This window comes from Liolophura sinensis, chromosome 8 (assembly GCF_032854445.1).
Source record: "Liolophura sinensis isolate JHLJ2023 chromosome 8, CUHK_Ljap_v2, whole genome shotgun sequence".
Lineage (NCBI taxonomy): Eukaryota > Metazoa > Mollusca > Polyplacophora > Chitonida > Chitonidae > Liolophura > Liolophura sinensis.
Genome location: NC_088302.1, coordinates 5,890,041 through 5,911,343, shown reverse-complemented (window position 1 = coordinate 5,911,343; position 21,303 = coordinate 5,890,041). Strand labels below are relative to the sequence as shown.

At 39.4% G+C, this 21,303-nt stretch overlaps 1 protein-coding gene across 1 annotated transcript; it reads right to left on the bottom strand.

The window, feature by feature from the left end:
- Window positions 1–1,307: 1,307 nt before the first annotated feature.
- LOC135472465 (uncharacterized) lies at window positions 1,308–20,533 on the bottom strand. The gene is made up of 4 exons (XM_064751980.1): window positions 19,995–20,533; window positions 6,207–6,276; window positions 5,635–5,680; window positions 1,308–1,872 (listed from the first exon to the last, which is right to left on the bottom strand). Exons 1-4 carry the CDS (start codon window positions 20,164–20,166, stop codon window positions 1,543–1,545), a joined length of 618 nt encoding a protein of 205 aa, XP_064608050.1. The 5' UTR covers window positions 20,167–20,533; the 3' UTR covers window positions 1,308–1,542.
- Between the last annotated feature and the right edge of the window lie 770 nt (window positions 20,534–21,303).

Below are 21,303 nucleotides of genomic sequence, written 5' to 3'. Positions count from 1 at the left end.
AATCCAGAGCTATTAGTACATTTACGCACGTCCCAGATTTCCACAAAAAGACGTTCCTGTTGGCAGAGGTGATTTTTTACGTACGTTACGCAAAAATAAATGTACCATATCTAACATTTTGCTTACATCTCATACCAGCCTATCACTGACGATTTTATATCCATTTAAATGATAAACACCTTCACATGAGCAATAGTAAATAAGAAGATATTACACATATATTTAAGTGTTGCACGATATACAAATGAGAGCTGCCCGTATACGTATGCAAGTAAATATGGATAGTTTAAGTAAACAGTTTAAAAATCATGTTCTGTAACGCGGTTACATGAATTTACAAGATAAGCTTTAGTCAACAAATATCAATACTATGAATATCATAACATAAAATCATAAAATAGCATTCAGAAAGCCAAAAACTCAGTTTTCAAAAATAAGGTGCATCTATAACATGCAGTCATCGGTATGAATGAATCGTCAAAATTGAATTGTGTTGCACCACTGTACACCTTTGCTGGAGACAATCGAATACCAAAAAGAAACATCTGCGACCAAACCAAGAATTCCTTTCCAAAAAAAGCCACAACAATGCAAACAAGGAATCTACATTCATTCACTGCATATGAGTTGAACAAATTAACAAATTATGCTGACATGCTGAATGGCACTTTGAACCGAAGTAAATCAAACATTGGTAATCTTTATTTAATAATAGACGGTGACGCCAAACAAATCGAGACCAGACTAAATTAGTTTTGCTATTGTCCACCAAACTACATTTGAATACCAAAGCAATCAAGGACCAATTTACGTGTTCATTATGCATGACTTACAAAACAACTTTTTGGTGTATGAAAGTCCAATTGTTTATTGTTTATCCAAAATATTTTACAAAACGGAACGAATCCATAGCTTAACAACACGTTTGTGGTTCTTTTTGACTTGTCCACACCAAACCAACCTACCAGTACATCATGACGCTTTCAATCAGGCACAAGTGGATGGGGAAAGAATGCCAAAGAAATTAACAACAAATTAAGAGTTCTTCGTTACGCAACCACCCAATATGTAACTGCGCCCATAAAAGAAATCGGTCACAAAACTAGCATGTTCCCATTATCTGTATCAACCGAACATGTTGACAGTTTCTTTGAATGAATAACTAAACTTTCATCCATGACCTAATGCAATGAACAAGAACAACAACTTAGCCAATGAAAAATCGAAGCTTTCATGCATATTCCGCTGGACAACATTTAAATGCAAGACGTAACTCAACGAAAAACGTCTTCCTGACACTATCAAATAAATCAATAACACCATCAGACGACCCTTTCATTCAATGCACAATATTAGAACACCAAAAGTACTCATCATGGAACTAAAGCATTGCTCACGTTTGAATACCATAGGGACAGACATGAATAATAGATGGTTGCCGAGATGGAAGGATGGACGAAGTCTCTGTGCGTTCAATCCAAGTAAGTCGATGAAAAAAAACTAAACGTTTATCGATCCCGGAATCTTTTACTGCCATCCAGCTTACTGTGCTTTGATGGATTTACCGTTGGTTTGGGCGTAAGTCAGTCCATTTCCCCGGGAGTTGAAGGTCGAGAACACCCTCTTGTCGTCTTCTTCTGCTCTCAGCATCATTCGGTTCCAGAGAGCGGCCATGACGATAAACGGCAGTACGATCCAGATGCCGTTAGGGATGGCGATGATGAAAATCTCCTCCCAGAATTCATTTCCCTTGCGGAAGTTGTGTCCTCCGCAGATTTCGGCCAACATCAGGAAGTACATGATGGTTTTCCAGAACGTCATCACACTGACCGTGAAGCCCAGAGGCACCGTGTGACGACTTTTCTGCTTGTGCTACAATCACAAGAAAGCAGACGGAATAGGTAAGATTGGTACTATCAGTAACACAGCACTGAAGCAATTTCCTGCAATCACAATCTAAATTTCGACACCCTGTTCATGGTCATTTAATGACCTTTTCAATACATTTATTCCGAACTAGCAATAAACACCATGTTGAAATAGAGCATCTATAATCTATCCATCATACCAACGAAGTCATCAATGTATGTCATTTAAAATTATTCTTATACATTATTCTTTCATCAGTGTTTTCCTCCATATTCACGACGCTTAAAAGTTCTATGACTGAGGAAAGAGCCAAAGGAAAACAGTACAGAACTCAGAGGGACCTGAACTTCGTTCAAGGGATTGATCAACTAGAGCCAAGACAGAATTCAAGGGATTCATCAACTAGAGCCCAGACAGAGTTCAAGAGATTGATGAACTATAGCCCAGACAGTGTTCAAGGGATTGATCAACTAGAGCCCAGACAGAGTTCAAGGGATTCATCAACTAGAGCCAGACAGCGTCCAAGAGATTGATCAACTAGAGCCAGACAGAGTTCAAGGGATTGATCAACTAGAGCCCAGACAGAGTTCAAGGGATTCATCAACTAGAGCCAGACAGCGTCCAAGGGATTGATCAACTAGAGCCAGACAGAGTTCAAGGGATTGATCAACTAGAGCCCAGACAGAGTTCAAGGGACTGATCAACTAGAGCCCAGACAGAGTTCAAGGGATTGATCAACTAGAGCCCAGACAGAGTTCAAGGGAAACCGTCGAAAACTCTCAGAACCCAGAGGAAACCACACAGACCTCAGGGGAAGATGAGGACAGAACAGCTTTAACGTTTGATGGAAGAAAAGTGGGCGTATTATCTGAATCTACAATCATGCACCTTGTCAATAATGTCCACGTGCATTTGGTGTAATTCTGTCAGCATTTACATAGCATCATACTTTTAGTGTTACGTACTCACTATGAAACGTCATCCGGAGATTAAACGCGACGGAAAATAGAGGGGTGATAGGCAGCGATTGACAGTGATCGCCTGCCTTACTCAATGATATTTTGTTCACAAAAATGGACTGGCTAAACCCAAGAACATTTAAAGGTGTTTTGATAATTAATTATGGTAACTTTATGGTTGTTAAAGTTTGGCGATTTTCTGGCATGTCAGAACAGAAAACAGCGATTCTTGGCGTAACAACTGTCCATATTAATCACACGTGGCTAAACATCGTTTCTTTCTTAAATGGCTGATTTTAGTGCAGTCCTCTTATAACCACGAATATCCTGGGTATCATGGGTAGATGTGTGACCGACATAACAAATCAGTGTGAGTGCAGCGCAAACACGAGTATCTGGATGGGTGGTGACACTCAGTGTGGCTCTCACTTAAGATCAGTGACAAGCTCTTCAAAAAGTCACCATACACATTATCTACAACAAGGTGGTATTGTCATCAACTGTGCTAAGGAAGAGTCCAATCATTCAGTTTATGCCAATAAATAGGTCAAAACCCGGCATATCGGGTTGTTGATCAGGGAACGTTCACGGGTAGCTGTTGACTTAAGAAAGGCAATAATGACTTGTAATGGTCCATAATTTGGTGGATAACAAGCCAAGGGTCAAAGTCGTTCTCCTCGGCCCATCAAATTTTACCATCGCATCGTAACCTAATCCTCAATGATGGAGATGCAATACCAAAACGATTGCCAATTTGCCACTGCGAGATAACAAAGGCGTATTGTGACCTGGTAAGGTAACACACCTGCGCAAACAAATACAAACTGTAATCCAAGGAGCCCTGATGGAGACCAATTACGTTAGTTGTGTGTGATCCCCAGGTCAGATATTGTTTGCTCATACCTATATAGTGGTAGGTCTGATAGAAGGGAGAATAGAAGAGGCGAAGAGGTGGCCTGTTCACAAAATGCCATTGTCTACGTGTCAGCATGTTGATCAGCCATCCCTCTATACAGAACAGTTAATCAGAGTGAAACTGTTAGAGGCCTTAACACGAAATCATGAAGACTGCTTTGTTATAAACAAATCCAGACGATGCTTCTTTGTTTGGTTTTTTGGCATTTCGACCTCTGATATATCAACGAAGGACAACTGGCAGCCAAATAACACTACACTGACACGATACGCGATAATACACAAAAAATGTATGGAATGCTTACCGCCCAACCAGGCACGGTAGCATGATGAAATTGAGTGATAGAGGTACATGACACTGAATTAGATATAAATTCTGTTATTTTTTAACCAAAAGAATTCAAAGCTGTAGAGTATGTGGTTCATTTGGGTCATCATTCGGGCCTTGGCCGCCATCGATTCAAAGGTTTTTACCCATATTGTTTATCCCGTAAGTCGTCATTTTAAAGCTATATTCACCAAGTTTCAATTCAGCATGAAGAAATATTTTGTCTGGAAAACTGATTCAAGACGGAATGAATTTTACGGACGGACTGACATCCATACGAGGCATAACCCATAGTCCCTTCCGGTACAGAAAGCAAAAAAAGAAAAACAAAAAAAACCTGTCCAACAGGCATTGTTATTCTCAAATTTAATACAGCAGGATGGAAGGTGGGTATGGTGTTGGTTAGGCAGATAAAATGATTGTTTGCAATCATTTGCACATACGAGGTAAGTGGTCCAGAGCGGAGCTGACGCTTGTCAAGGGATACCGGACAAAACTTAGCTGAACTGACAAAATGTCTTCTTAATCACTTAACCATACTATAACTTCACTAACAGGGTTTGTTAACCGTTATGATATTATAACTTCAATATAAGGGAAAGTGGTATCGTTATCTGTTACCGCTTTTGCTAGGCTGCTTAACCGCATAAGTGATCGCTTAGAGCCTTTGTTACCTAAAGAGGGATATTAATATGAGTTCACAGCTCCATCTAAGTACACCAAACCAAACCTTACACTAACGCACTGATTACTATTTATGTAATAAATACATAAATACTAGATTTAAAAATTTAAAATTTACGGCAATTAATATGTACACAGGGCGTCAGCGATGGCACATTCCCTCGTATTCGTGTGCTTTACATGCAGGCCTATACATGCGTCTAAAACCTGAGCAGTGTTCATCTGCTGTGAGAAATCAGGAAGTTTTGTGAGTTATCTCTACATTACTGACCGCCGTCGTGAAGATCACAAATAAATAAATAAATAAATAAATACATATCAAACAGGGATATTCATCGTCTTCGGGCATCGTGGGAAGAGTGTGAGACAGATGAGTGGATCAGCAGTGCAGGTCTTTGCGCATTCAAGGGGGATAATGCACATGGAATTAGATTGTTATATAGAGTAGCCTCCCCTAATAATCCCGGTATATTTTAACGCCATGCTGAACGATGCGTTCAACGTTCATCACTGTAGCTACTAGTGTAGTCTACAAACTTCGCTTCGTTCTTCTTCCCGTTTCCATCAAAATATCTTTGTTTTAGCACCTATGCAACTCTGACGAAAACAGCAGTGCTTACATCTGTAATGAAGTCGCACAAGGCTTCGTATGTAAAAGGCACAGTGAAGTTTGTATTGACAGTGAACATCGATCGAGCGTCGTGCTATGAGGCCGGTGCCATACCATGTGCCCATAAACTATTGTGGCGCTATACGCGCTTAAACATGATACTCACAACAGCCATATTTTTTTCATTTAATGCATTTAAATTGAAACTAGTTATCAAAAGAATTCATTCATGGATACTAATAATAAATATAATAAATAAATATACTTACGAGAAACAGCGTTGCTACATTGAAAATTACTTCGGCACAGTTCATGCTGAAAAGACAGTAAATGAACATAGTAATGAATAGTAGGCCTGTTGTATGTGGGCTATGAGACTTACCTACATATGATTTACAGCATAACATTATAGTGAGCAACTTTTGTCCCTATATTACACAAACTGCCGAACTTTTTTTTCCTTTTCCTGGAAAGTCAACTGCACGAGAAAAATGCCGGTCAGTCTATAAGGGTCAAGCTAATATCGCCAAAGTCAAATCTTTCAGCTGCTCCCCATATACAGGCCTACACATGTGACTTACTCGAATGGCATTTAAAACAACAATGACTCTTATTTCAATAAAGAGGTACCATTCAGCGCTTTAACGTTTAAAAATACAGAAACAAGAGTTCCATGGGAGCAAACATCTGACTTTGGCGAGAGCAGGTACAACATGTTGACCTGACATTAGCTACGTTGCATAAAAGCAAGTGTTAAGAGGAGGTGCATAGTTTCAGAAACCCATGCTGTCGAACACAGAGAAGTTTATTACGATCTGAGGGGATTATGACGATAACTTACAGACTAATGGCGACCACGAATCCGTCTGACACGTCTCGGTACCTCTGATCTATGTTTATATAAGCTCGATCTGAAGTAGTAAGAAAATTACTGTATGTATACATCATACTGACATGTCTAAACGTCGTCGTGACTTGTATAAACGTCGTACTGACTTGTGAAAACGAAGTACTGACTTGTGTAAACGTTGTACGGACATCTGTAAACGTCGAACTGACATCAGGAAATGTCTTACTGACGTGTAAATGTCATTCTGACACGTGTAAATGTCATTCTGACACGTGTAAACATCTTACTGACATTTGTATACGTCGTACTAACACGTGTAAACGTCGTATTAACATGTGTAAACGTCGTGCTGACTTGTGTAAACGTCATTCTGACATTTGTAAACGTCATATTGACATACGTAAACGCCATGCTAATACATATTATTAGCTCTAACGATTATAAACGTGTTAACATATGTAAGAACGTCGTGCTGACATATCTAAGCGTCGCGCCGATATGTGTACGTTGCACAGACATATTTGAACCTTGCATAAGCAAACGTTGTATTGACATGTGTAAACGTTGCACTGATATACGTGCACGCTCTAGTGACTTGTGTAAATACACAAAGCTAGGTTCTAGGGTAAAACAAAATGTATCAAAACGTTTAATCTTTTTACCATTTTGAACCAGATCTTCGCACTTCGTACACACGATGAATACCGTACCAAAGTGTAGGCCTATACCGTTCAAAAGTGTACATCGGTACCCTTCGAAAATGGATACCCTACAAAAATGTATACCGGTAGCTACAAACGTGTACACCATATAAAACTGGATACTCTACAAAACTGGATACCCTACAGGCAGCGAAATTTGGCCTGCCGGCGAAACCCAGAAATCGGTTACGTCTTTTCCGCCTCGCCTAACCGATCATTCGGTTACGCCACGTATGTTTATCAACCCGATCGGTTACGCTAATTGTTTACGTGGTTTATGTTTCAGGCATCATTCTGGATCATTAATAAAAGTATTCAGCTCAATGTTATGTTTGTTTTTCTTTTCTATATCCAGCAGCTCATACCGTAAGAGGTTGGTGAACAAAAGAAAGAGAAATTTTACACTCACACGGTGTTTCAACGTTGTGTGTTGCCTGGTTGGTACTTGACTCCACATTTTTACGTGAAATTCCGTTATACAGGCTTATAGGTTTGCAATATGCCCAGTCCAACATTAAGTACTTCCAGTAAGTGTCATTACGGTATTGGGGAGCGAGTTTGGTATTCCTGATTACTGATAATTAACGCAGTTTCCAACGCACGTGGTGTGAGTCTTACCACAGTGATATATATATATATATATATATATATATATATATATATATATATATATATATATATATATATATATATACTCGCTACAGGGCCGGGAGAGACCTTGACGTCACAGGCCTATGCGTCACAGGCCTGTGCTCTAAATCAGAACGCAGCCGGTGAGGTCCCGTAAGGGTTCCATCAATCTGTACGGTAGACTCGACTAATTTGGGCTCGAGTAGCAGTTAAACTACATGTACATGAAAAGGTAACCTTGTTTTATTTACTTGCGTGATCGTGAATAGATAAGTCAAAATAAATAATTTGAGTATTATCTCAAAGCCTGTAAGGCATATATGAATGATTACATTTCCATGTGACCAGCACAGGCAGCTGGCTGTGGCTGAAGTCGATGTTTCTATTTTTAGACGCGTTGCCATACTAACCGCGTTGTGATTCTGAAAGCTGTTCAGTCCAGTTTATCTGTAGTTACCTAATGCACACTGACTCTAAGGACGTTCTCGTTGGACAGTTGGCCTAGCCGATTTTCCGGTTAGCCAAATTGAACCGCACCGTTGCGCAACCGACGGTTTCGTTCGCGCCAAATTTCGCTGCCTGCCCTACAAAAGTGTACACCGGGGTACCCTACAAACATGTACATCCTACAAAAGTGGATATTGTGCAATGATATATTAGTGACAAAAAATGTGTTTCCAAAAAATCAAATTCACGTTTGATACGGTTTTGAGCGTACAAATAAAATGGCTAATTTCTTCCTTTGTCCACAGTTGGTAGAGCGTCCGCTTTGGGAGTGGTAGATTCAGGGTCAATCCTGGGTAGAGTCACACCTAAGACCTTAAAAGAGGAAGTTGTAACTTCCTCGCCTGGCGTTCAGCATGAAGGGAATAGTGCAACAAATGGTTGACCTGTGTCAGTATAATGGCTCGGGCGGGGTGTCTTACTTGCCTTCGGTAAGGCGTCTCAGTGAAGCAGCACTAAATTAAAGAGCGGTGGAAATCCGTCCTGCAACACGGAGGCACATTACATGCATTCTAAGGATTCCTTCGTCGTCATATGACTGAAAAATTGTTGAGTACGACGTTAAACACCAAGCACTCACTCACTCACTCTTTCTTTGACATCCTCATAAAATCTGTATTTGTGTACATTTGCGTCACGGCAGGGTGGGGCAAGTGAATGTATGTTAAAATGTCCCCTGGCGTGCCGTAAAGGGACGACGTTACGTCAGAAAAGGACGTCTTGATGATGTCGAAACGTCGCACCTAGAAGCTCCCATATTTTTTCCGGTCTAAACATAACTATCATAGATCACCCAAAGAATAAATGAATGAATGACTATGGAAGTATTTGAACTGCATCGAGACGACACATCGGGATCAGATGAACTTCTTGTTTCCGCGCTTTGCCGAACTTTAATTATACTATTATATTTGTTGACATGTAACGTGCGTCGTTCAAGGTCGTCACAAACCGTGGCGTAAACATCCCGTTTAATTAAGTTTAAGTTTTTAAATTGAACTGACACATTTACACCAGTGCATTGAACCGTAAAGTCTGTAAGCACTTGCTGACTCAAACACTCAAAGTAGTCGTCCGCATGTAAATTAAAATACGACAAGCACTCAGCTGAGATCAGTTTTACTATATTCATTCACAGGTTTTATACATGACAAGGTACGGCGTTCCCCCCGGGGGCTTGTCTGATTCCCCAGTCACAACTGACACCTCTTATCACAGTCATAATCCAGATAACTATCCCCTATTACACTGAAATAATTTTGAACTCGGCGCAATGTTCCAGCTGGTATAACTTTCTCTTTTCACTGACAATTTGCTGTGTCATTTCCAAATTCAACCGTATGAATCTCCGCGATGAGAAACTGCTTCGCTGACAATAAAACCTCTAATGTAATTCAACTGGTATATAATTATTTTCCTTGTGAAAACATGGTTTAAACTGTTACGCTAATTTAATTAATATTAATAAAAATATTATCAGGTTAATATTATCAGGGTTCAACGCCGAACTCAAGAATGTCATTACTTATTTCTACGACGGCGGTTTGGAGGAAACCAGATTCTCCGGAGTAAACCACCGACTTTTGCTAACTACATGACAAACCTCCTGCCTTAAAGCCGCAGCCAAACTAACCAGATTTTCGAGCCTGAGACCGCCATTGCCAGAGGCCAATCGGCTGCGGTGAAAAAATGTTAGCGCCTGTGCCAGCGATAGCCATCAGATTGTATTCCGTGGATATACCTGCTGTGACGGGGACATATAGACGAGCAAACATCCACATAATAACTTCATATGTACTGTGGATGCAAATTTTTTTTCAAGCCTCTTCTTTATCTGGTGATTCATCACAAGAGCATCCAACTAATTTACGAAGAAATCGTGCAGAATGAAAATGTCTTAAAAACTGGCCTATTCGAACGAGACACTTAACTAAGTGGTACTGATTTTTAACACTCGGTCAACGAATGCTGTTTAAAATCGATCCCTGGTAAATACAACATTTTGAAGTTTGTTATTTTTTCCCCCAGTTTTCATTTTTTTTGTTTGGTTATTTGTTTTAATTAACCTGCCAAACAACTCTGGGACATGATCTTGGCTCATCAGTTTGATTGGTCAAAACTAGATCAACGCCGCCTATCACTGGAAGTAGGCTTAGGTCACCGACTACAAAGACTACTTGTAAACTGACAACGGTCAGCCTATCTGATTATCAAGCTGGCTACCTAGACAAAGTTTTTGTCTAAATATAAACGACCTTGGCCCGGAATGCGATAAGTGGTTTTATTGTACAATACATGATCAAGGAGCGGGTTGTGAGGACCTACACACCAACCCAAAAATGGGTTTGGAGCAAAGAAGGCCACATATGTCCTTAATCAATGGGCGTAAATAATTGTAGCTATTTATAAAGCAATTAGACAATAGATCCGAAAACAAGTCTCTTCTTGTCTACCATAAAAAGTATCGATTACAGCACTACGATAAAAGCTTCACAAGAGCGTTACGTAATACAAGATTTCTGCTTTTCCAGAAAAACCAAATGTTTAAGGACACGAAGATTAACAAAGCAAGAGGCAAACCTACGGCACAATAAACTAAAGAAAAAAGGGAATAAAGAAATGGATAACTTTTATTTGTTGGCTCAATGGTGATTTCACCAAAACAGTTCCACATATTTCATGATTACTGTTGACAATTGTTAGACTACGGCTTTACATCAGAAACTTCTAAAATGGTGTGGTCGTTTCCAGCTTGTCTTCGTTATTTCCTCCGCATAAATTGAATGGTGGTTAGGGGTAAAACCAATCCAACATACTGCGTTAACTTCTGAGTTTTCTAAGACTTATCACTGCATAATCTTTCACAATGATCATGATTTTCATTAACGAAACAACACAATGTTTCATTATTCGAAATCCAGTTTGCAACCCTGAAAATGATGGGATAGCCATAGACAGTACTAGTATTACAATGAATCATTCAAACGTCTTGCGCTATTCCAGTACAGGTGACCCCACACTGGAAGTTGTTTTAGGGTTACAGCTAGATAGGTCATGTATGGCAATGAAGGCTTTTCATGCTTTCCAGGCATGAGTGATTGTGATATTATCGTTATGGTATATCGCACATTAGAACACAGGCCGTGACTTTGTGTCGCATGGTTTCATCTTCATTCAAGTGGAAACCTGGTTGGCGATGCCAGGTTTGAAAGTCGGATGAAGTGCATCACTTCGCTCGGACAAAAACGGAAGAAACGTAGAGCTCTGGAATTCAGACATTGTACTGTAGGGCGTGTAAAAGCCACAAATGGTATCATGAAATAAGCGACGGGCATTGCAATGTGAGTATATTTCAGTAATATATATTATTATTTTAACCATAATTGCGGAAGATTTTTCACATTTCGCCTTAGAATATGTGTTTTTCAAAAACTTTCTGTGAATAATGACATTATATGTGTTCTTAACACAACTGTCGGCAATGTTTAAATGGACATGTCGTTCCCCTTTACTTTGACTGACACATTCCTCACTTCAGACTATGAGCATTGATCCCTTCATAGATTCCCCACATTGTGTTCGGTCGTACTTTCTACAATTTCTGTAGAAAGGATTTGTTTTGTTCTTTAAATGAAAAGTGCTCAAAATGAAACGTGATCACTAGGAAAATGCTCCAAAATATCACCACAGTCTTTAATGTAATTATTGTTTTCTTTTTCTGCAATGGAAAGTTCTCAAAGCGAAGCTCAAAATGAAAATGCTCAAAATAAAATGCGCACAAGTATCAAAACGTTACAGGCATATCTGCATTTACTGTTTCCTTTTCCGTTCTCTGATAGGGCCCAAAATAACAAGTGTTCGAAATGACATGGTCAGAACTATTTCTTTTCGTTTAATGGGAAGAGCTCAGAATGGAACACGCTTACAATGGCAATGCCCTAACAATACAGGCCTGTTTTTTTATTACTGTTTTCTTTCCCTTTAATGGAAACAGCTTACAGTGAGGTGTTTTACACAATGTTATTTCGTATGAACTTTTACACTGAAAATTCATCTGTTAATTTTAGCAGAAAGTCTGCTGTCTTAGTGATGATAGAATGTATGCTGTTGTTATAACACACTATACTGTGCCATATTCAAGATTATATCCTGTTTGTCTAATAGAATCTTTATAATGAATTAATAGAATATGTGTGTTATATTTAACAGGATATGAAGAACGTTGCTGTCCCGTGTGCGGATTTCAGGTTTCCCTTACCCTACATGCGTTTACAAAAATGTACTTGTAGCCAGGTGTTAACACGTGGGGTTACGGTAACTCGGTCAACTGGCAACCTGAGCTTTGAAATTCTCGAAAACCATAGCTTTTCATGTGACATGTTACCAAGTATTTGAGCGATAAATGGGCAAAGAGTTGTATATTTACATAAATATGTATGAGTTACATAAAACAGGCGCCAAGGTGTTTGATAAAGGCTATCGTGAAGAAAGAAAGAGAACTAGGTCATTATCAATGAAAGGTAGAATAGTGTTAACAAATGTTAAAGTACATGTAGCTGACAGTCTTGCTGAATTTACATCGTGCAGAAATCAAGTTGTGTGTGTTTGAAGTGCTCATGGAGTTGGCAAGTGCCTAGCTTTGAACGAAAACCGATAATGGCCGATTGAAACTGTGTGTTTATTTAATATTCAAAGTGTTCCATTTTCAAAGTGAACTCATTTAACTTAATTTAACTCAAAGACTTCACTGTGTGCAAAGTTAAGTTTAATATCAAATTACAACTTTAAGAGTATTGCGTGCTTTACGAGAAATTTTTATTTAAATATACTTTTATACTTTTTGAAGAGCTTGTCTGTTAAAGATGAGCGTTTTGTACCATAAACATATTTAACCATACATGACTACGTCATGATGATGACGTCAGTGCCATCTGTTTGTGGAAACTGGTTTGTGCTGATCAGTGGTAAACAGCTGTATCCCATTGTCTTGAAGATTCTCTGGGGGCAGATGTACTTTAGTTCTGTAACTAGTACAGCCACTGTATGTTGAGTACTACCGCCTTTAGTTGGCTTGGCACACATTTCTATTCCTTAGTGCGAGTGTCCCCGTCGGTTCCCCGTATGATGTCTGGTTCATTTCACTTTGTAGTGCAATACGTGTACTGGTGAATGGGTATGTAATATCCACAGGCGAGCTCTTAGTATCAGTGATACATTAGTATCATCATATCATCATATGTATATTTATATATGTGCGCTCAACCATGATGTGATTTTTGAGGTAGATGCAGTTAAAACAGAATGCCTCCCGGACATTCCACGACAACTCATGGGTATCACATTGCGATTTCAGAAGATAAAGCCCCGTATTCGCCTTGTAACACTTGTAACACGAGGTAACTACCTCGGTGGACGGACTAGTTTTCTCTCCGGCACAGCAAATGAGGAGGAATGGATGCTGAAATGTTTGATGCAGTCATACACACAGAAAGTAATTCTTTATTTGTCACACACATATAATTAAGCCTAATACGCCATTTTGAACGGAAAAGTTTTTTGATAACAAAGAAATCATACCAGTCTCTCGACTTAATGGAATATTTTATGCGGAGGCTTACTATATATATATATATATATATATATATATATATATATATATATATATATATATATATATATATATAGCAAATAGTCCATTATTTATCACAAATAAGTCTTATCCGTCATTTTGAACGTGAATGTTTTACTACAACAGTTTGAACACAGCACCACTTTTGACTTCATGGGATACATCTGAATTATCTTTGACGTAAAATAGTTTTACATTAACATTAAGTTGGAAAGCGGAAAAGTTTGGCATTATCAACAGGTTAATTTATATGACTTTACAAGCAAACTATAACGTCCACTGCCATATGCCAAGGGGGCGTTACAAGAAGAATGTCCCTGATTAATTAACTGACCGCTCACGTGACACCAAGCAGACAACAGGCAATAAGCTGGCGACAGACATTCGTTGTGTTGCTGCATGTTGATGCGTTCTAGTGAAATAGTGGAAAAGTACACTTTTCGTTTTAATTACAGCACTGGTAACAATAATAATAAGATTTTATTTGGGCTTTATGCTTTTGTATTGGGCCTAGATCAATAGGCTAGGTCTCAACCTTCTGTAGGCATTATGGGCTTTTCGACCCTTTCGGACACTCGTACTGGCGATGGCGGGCTGATGATCACTCTCGTCGGGCCTCTGTCCCAGTGGTTCAAAAGTCCATACATGGTTAGTAACTGACCATGGTACGGACATTGTTGGTGAATTCGTGAAGACTAGGGTCTGACTGGTGATTCGTACGTATTCTCTGGTACCTCTGAGTGGATACAGTGCTCTGTGACAAATGGTGTGTGACAAAACATTTTCTTGTGGAAGAATGAATTTCACAGAAGATATACATGTACTTTGCACACAAAGAACATCCGAAGGGCTATCTGAGAACGTAGAAAATACAGACCATTCTAGAGAATAAGCGTACAGAACCCCCCCCCCCCCCCCCCTCCCCCAGTGATCCTTAAAACATTGGGATGATAAACTAAACGTTGCTTCGATGTCATCTTTAATTGGTCGTAACATAGTACAATCTTAATGGAGAACACTTTAGCCGAGAAAAGATGTAAGCTTTACATACATATATAAAGCACTGGACCGTGTAATGCATACATGTAAACCTGATGATGAAGGAGATTAATGATTGTCTGGTGGACCTCCTAGTTCTAGATCTTCCATGTAGGACACCGACCTTAAAACCCGAAACGCAGGATGCACGGAGTCAGTAAATAATCCACGCAGAATTAAATATATCATCTTGTTGAAGAGCTTTATATTTTCTTTACACAGTAAAACATTCTTAAATTTCATCCCAGAAAGCATATTCATTTATACGCCTAAACACGGAACAGCTGGATTTTATTCCATGTTATGACAGAGAAACTAGGTATACATGTAACTAGAATTTTTTTCCATGTTATCTCAGAAAACATATATCTGTGAATAAGGAACGGCCTGACTTTCTTCCATGTCGGCTCAGAAAGTGAGTAACTGTGAAGATATAGCTAGACTTTCTTCCATATAATCTCAGAAAGCTTATAACCATGAACAAGACATAGCTAGACATTCTTCAATGTCATTATATAAAGAAAGCATACAACTGTGAACAAAATAAAGCTAGACTTCTTCTACGTCATCTCAGAAAGTGTATAACTGATATGGCTATACATTTTACCATGTCAGCTCAGAAAGTGTATAATTTTTACAAGATATAACTAGACTTTCTTAAACGTCACTTCGGAAAGTGTATAACTTAACAAGACATAGCTATACTTTCTTCTATGTCATCTCAGAAAGTGTATAACTGATATGGCTATACTTTTTACCACGTCAGCTAAGAAAGTGTATAACTGTGAAAAAGACATAGCCAGATTTTCTTCTGTGTCAGCTCAGAAAGTGTATAACTGTGAAAAAGACATAGCCAGATTTTCTTCTCTGTCAGCTCAGAAAGTGTATAACTGTGAAAATACACAGCCAGATTTTCTTCCACGTCAGCTCAGAAAGTGTATCACTGTGAAAAAGACATAGCCAGATTTTCTTCCACGTCAGCTCAGAAAGTGTATAACTGTGAAAAAGACATAGCCAGATTTTCTTCCACGTCAGCTCAGAAAGTGTATAACTGTGAAAAAGACACAGCCAGATTTTCTTCTCTGTCAGCTCAGAAAGTGTATAACTGTGAAAAAGACACAGCCAGATTTTCTTCTGTGTCAGCTCAGAATGTGTATAACTGTGAAAAAGACACAGCCAGATTTTCTTCTCTGTCAGCTCAGAAAGTGTATAACTAGATTTTCTCCTGTGTCAGCTCAGAAAGTGTATAACTGTGAAAAAGACACAGCCAGATTTTCTTCTGTGTCAGCTCAGAAAGTGTATAACTGTGAAAAAGACATAGCCAGATTTTCTTCTATGTCAGCTCAGAAAGTGTATCACTGTGAAAAAGACACAGCCAGATTTTCTTCTGTGTCAGCTCAGAAAGTGTATAACTGTGAAAAAGACATAGCCAGATTTTCTTCCACGTCAGCTCAGAAAGTGTATAACTGTGAAAAAGACATAGCCAGATTTTCTTCCACGTCAGCTCAGAAAGTGTATAACTGTGAAAAAGACATAGCCAGATTTTCTTCTGTGTCAGCTCAGAAAGTGTATCACTGTGAAAAAGACATAGCCAGATTTTCTTCTATGTCAGCTCAGAAAGTGTATAACTGTGAAAAAGACATAGCCAGATTTTCTTCCATGTCAGCTCAGAAAGTGTATAACTGTGAAAAAGACACAGCCAGATTTTCTTCCGTGTCAGCTCAGAAAGTGTATAACTGTGAAAAAGACACTGCCAGATTTTCTTCCACGTCAGCTCAGAAAGTGTATAACTGTGAAAAAGACATAGCCAGATTTTCTTCTGTGTCAGCTCAGAAAGTGTATAACTGTGAAAAAGACATAGCCAGATTTTCTTCTATGTCAGCTCAGAAAGTGTATAACTGTGAAAAAGACACAGTCAGATTTTCTCCTCTGTCAGCTCAGAAAGTGTATAACTGTGAAAAAGACACAGCCAGATTTTCTTCTCTGTCAGCTCAGAAAGTGTATAACTGTGAAAAAGACACAGCCAGATTTTCTTCTATGTCAGCTCAGAAAGTGTATAACTGTGAAAAAGACATAGCCAGATTTTCTCCTGTGTCAGCTCGGAAAGTGTATAACTGTGAAAAAGACACAGCCAGATTTTCTTCTATGTCAGCTCAGAAAGTGTATAACTGTGGAAAAGACATAGGCAGATTTTCTTCTATGTCAGCTCAGAAAGTGTATAACTGTGAAAAAGACACAGCCAGATTTTCTTCTGTGTCAGCTCAGAAAGTGTATAACTGTGAAAAAGACACAGCCAGATTTTCTTCTATGTCAGCTCAGAAAGTGTATAACTGTGAAAAAGACATAGCCAGATTTTCTCCTGTGTCAGCTCGGAAAGTGTATAACTGTGAAAAAGACACAGCCAGATTTTCTTCTATGTCAGCTCAGAAAGTGTATAACTGTGGAAAAGACATAGGCAGATTTTCTTCTATGTCAGCTCAGAAAGTGTATAACTGTGAAAAAGACACAGCCAGATTTTCTTCTGTGTCAGCTCAGAAAGTGTATAACTGTGAAAAAGACACAGCCAGATTTTCTTCCACGTCAGCTCAGAAAGTGTATCACTGTGAAAAAGACATAGCCAGATTTTCTTCTCTGTCAGCTCAGAAAGTGTATAACTGTGAAAAAGACACATCCAGATTTTCTTCTGTGTCAGCTCAGAAAGTGTATAACTGTGAAAAAGACATAGTCAGATTTTCTCCTGTGTCAGCTCAGAAAGTGTATAACTGTGAAAATACACAGCCAGGTTTTCTTCTGTGTCAGCTCAGAAAGTGTATAACTGTGAAAATACGCAGCCAGATTTTCTTCTATGTCAGCTCAGAAAGTGTATCACTGTGAAAAAGACACAGCCAGATTTTCTTCTGTGTCAGCTCAGAAAGTGTATAACTGTGATAATACAAAGCCAGATTTTCTTCCACGTCAGCTCAGAAAGTGTATCACTGTGAAAAAGACATAGCCAGATTTTCTTCTGTGTCAGCTCAGAAAGTGTATCACTGTGAAAAAGACATAGCCAGATTTTCTTCTGTGTCAGCTCAGAAAGTGTATCACTGTGGAAAAGACACAACCAGATTTTCTTCTATGTCAGCTCAGAAAGTGTATCACTGTGAAAAAGACATAGCCAGATTTTCTTCTGTGTCAGCTCAGAAAGTGTATAACTGTGAAAAAGACATAGCCAGATTTTCTTCTATGTCAGCTCAGAAAGTGTATCACTGTGAAAAAGACACAGCCAGATTTTCTTCTGTGTCAGCTCAGAAAGTATATAACTGTGAAAAAGACACAGCCAGATTTTCTTCTGTGTCAGCTCAGAAAGTGTATAACTGTGAAAAAGACATAGCCAGATTTTCTTCTGTGTCAGCTCAGAAAGTGTATAACTGTGAAAAAGACATAGCCAGATTTTCTTCTGTGTCAGCTCAGAAAGTGTATAACTGTGAAAAAGACACAGCCAGATTTTCTTCTATGTCAGCTCAGAAAGTGTATAACTGTGAAAAAGACACAGCCAGATTTTCTCCTCTGTCAGCTCAGAAAGTGTATAACTGTGAAAAAGACACAGCCAGATTTTCTTCTCTGTCAGCTCAGAAAGTGTATAACTGTGAAAAAGACACAGCCAGATTTTCTTCCACGTCAGCTCAGAAAGTGTATAACTGTGAAAATACACAGCCAGATTTTCTTCTATGTCAGCTCAGAAAGTGTATAACTGTGAAAATACGCAGCCAGATTTTCTTCTGTGTCAGCTCAGAAAGTGTATAACTGTGAAAAAGACACATCCAGATTTTCTTCTGTGTCAGCTCAGAAAGTGTATAACTGTGAAAATACACAGCCAGATTTTCTTCCACGTCAGCTCAGAAAGTGTATCGCTGTGAAAAAGACATAGCCAGATTTTCTTCCACGTCAGCTAAGAAAGTGTATCACTGTGAAAAAGACATAGCCAGATTTTCTTCCATGTCAGCTCAGAAAGTGTATCACTGTGAAAAAGACACAGCCAGATTTTCTTCCATGTCTGCTCAGAAAGTGTATCACTGTGAAAAAGACACAGCCAGATTTTCTTCCATGTCAGCTCAGAAAGTGTATAACTGTGAAAAAGACATAGCCAGATTTTCTTCACAACTGTGGGAAAGTTTGTCAGTAACATGCTCAAAGTCGGTGGATTATTCCGCGCACTCTAATTTCCTCAACCCATAAAAATAACCGCCATGGTCTAGATAAAAATTTTTGACAATCGCATTAGACCACCGTCAAATGAATCAATCCCGGTTTACACCGGTATAGCCTGAATTTCTTCCCTGGCATCAAAATCTATTTATACGCGAAAGTTATTAAAATACAATACTTACTCATGGATCAGTTTGTGCTAACTCGAGTGATCTATATATTTATTTGACTGCACTCAAGACGTTTCACTTATACGAGGGCCATAAGGAACGTGAGAATTCCCCTAAGTTTGCCCAGTCAGCAAGTTTGCCCAGTCAGCAAGTTTGCCCAGTCAGCAAGTCTGCAATCTCGTTCGTCAGAGCTGGGTCGGATATATATATGAAACCAATCCCGTTTGAATTGAACGTGCCAAAAGTTCAATTAGCCGTAAGAATATGTCACCTACATGACGACGTTACTGCTGATGGCTGGAACAAAACCGACCAGAGCTCATATACCTAATAAAAGTATGTATATTTATTCATGTTGAATTCTAACAAATGAGACGAGGGCTGTGACCGAGTGGTTTAGGTGCTCACCGTTCAATTACAAGGACATACGAAGTGCTGGTTCAGACCCAGCATTGAGCTATCGGGTTCGTCAACCCACCAACTGGCTGCTGATTTAAGCCAGTAGCTTTGTCTGGAACCTGAAGAATTTGGAAGGTTTACTCCAGACATTCCGGTTTCCGCCGTAAGTGAAACATTCAAAGATGACTGCGTCTAACGCCAATCAGTCAAATATATTAAAAACAATCAAATAAGTATATATTTATTATATGATTGTATTTTACTCCATACCAAAGAATATTTCACTTGTACGACGGCGGTCAGCATTATGCGAGGAAACCGGATCTCCTGAGGGCATGTTCTGCACTAGTACTCTAACCACTAAGCCACAGAGGCCTCGCAATGAGATAAGTAAATAAATGTACCAAATGTATTAGCCAACGCGGAAGACACATAAAAAATGATAAATGATATCTAGATAAATATGTGCATTTATAACCATGTCAAGGCTTAATATAGGAAATAGTTAATGCTGAGTACTCACATGGATACCACAACACGTTGTACTTGCCGCCTGGAAAGGTGTGAGGACGCAGGAGAATGAAGCAGGCGTCCCAGGTACAGAGGATGGTGGTGAAGATAAACCAAATGAGGATCCAGGTGGGCAGCGTGGTCCTGGAGGACGTTGTGGAGGCCGAAGAGGATGCTCGGATCATCTTAATGATGAAACCTTGCTCTGTGACAGAACTAGTTATGGTTACGGCGAGAATCTAGCGCGCTAGTGTAGACAACCGCGTAGCTGTCACCGCTTAATATATACACACATGACCGGTCGGTCAGGCGTGTCTTAGAAAGCCCTTGACAGTGGCTTGTGTAAACTCGGCTCCAGTTGGCCCTATGACGGTGTTACGGTGATCAGAGGAGGTGTGGCGTTACTAAGAACTGTGTACTGTTGTCAGAACGGGCCCTGTTCCTCTGGTTGACCTCTGATATCGGGGTCGTCCTCAGTGTACGGAGGGGTATGAGTGCTGATGAACTTGTTATGAAACTCGACCCGGTCATACTAACCCTCTCCAGGCATTGTCACATGTAAACAAAGCCGCTGAGGTAAGTCCCCAGTCTTGGAAAATCCGCGGAAAAAAGGAGTAAATTGAGCCCAGATTTTTACCATTGTGCTACCGACGTCGGTGATTATATCTGATCCTGTTTCTATAGGATCTCTAATGCGCTTTCCAATGTATAACGATTTTCAAGTTTTAAGCCATAATTTATTTGACGCTATTCTGAATTCCACTCACTTTTGGCTGTTAGATTAGAAATCAGTGAATGCTTTTGGGTGCTTACAGGAAAGAAGCAGGCGCCCCAGAAGCAGAGGGATCTTGAATTAGGTTGAGATGAAGACAGATTTATGTCCCAGATTTACTCTGTGCACTGAGCCAGTGCGTTCCGTCATCTTAAAATATTAACTCCAGGTGAAAAGTTGTTTATCAGCTACAGAGGAGGCTGCGTGTAGGAAAGCACCCGGGCGTGTCTTTAAATATACAATCCAAACCATCTCCAAACAAACATTCATTTATCTGACAGAATAAAACAGCACGCGACTAAACGCTTTGTGGTTTTCGTAGTTATAGATCGTGCAACTGGTCTGTGTTGTTTCTGAGAAATTTTTCAGGTTATGTCGGTTTGCACCTATATGGTGTCGAAGAAGCCTTGTAGCTTTGATTGGTTCACATCTGATATATTTGGTACTGAAGAGGTTGTTACTCTAGCTTAGCTGTTCTATGTGGTGTCGAAAAGGCTGTAATCGAATAGTTTACACTGGTTCACAGCTGATCTATTTTGAGCTGAAGAGG

Bases quoted from the DNA above. Each gene is read 5' to 3' on its own strand.
- LOC135472465 (XM_064751980.1), bottom strand. From the start codon at position 20,166: ATGATCCGAGCATCCTCTTCGGCCTCCACAACGTCCTCCAGGACCACG. The intron at 6,277-19,994 runs GTGAGTACTCAG...TTACTACTTCAG, and splicing joins CAACGTGTTGTGGTATCCAT to ATCGAGCTTATATAAACATA. The intron at 1,873-5,634 runs GTAAGTATATTT...TTGTGATTGTAG, and splicing joins ATGTAGCAACGCTGTTTCTC to CACAAGCAGAAAAGTCGTCA.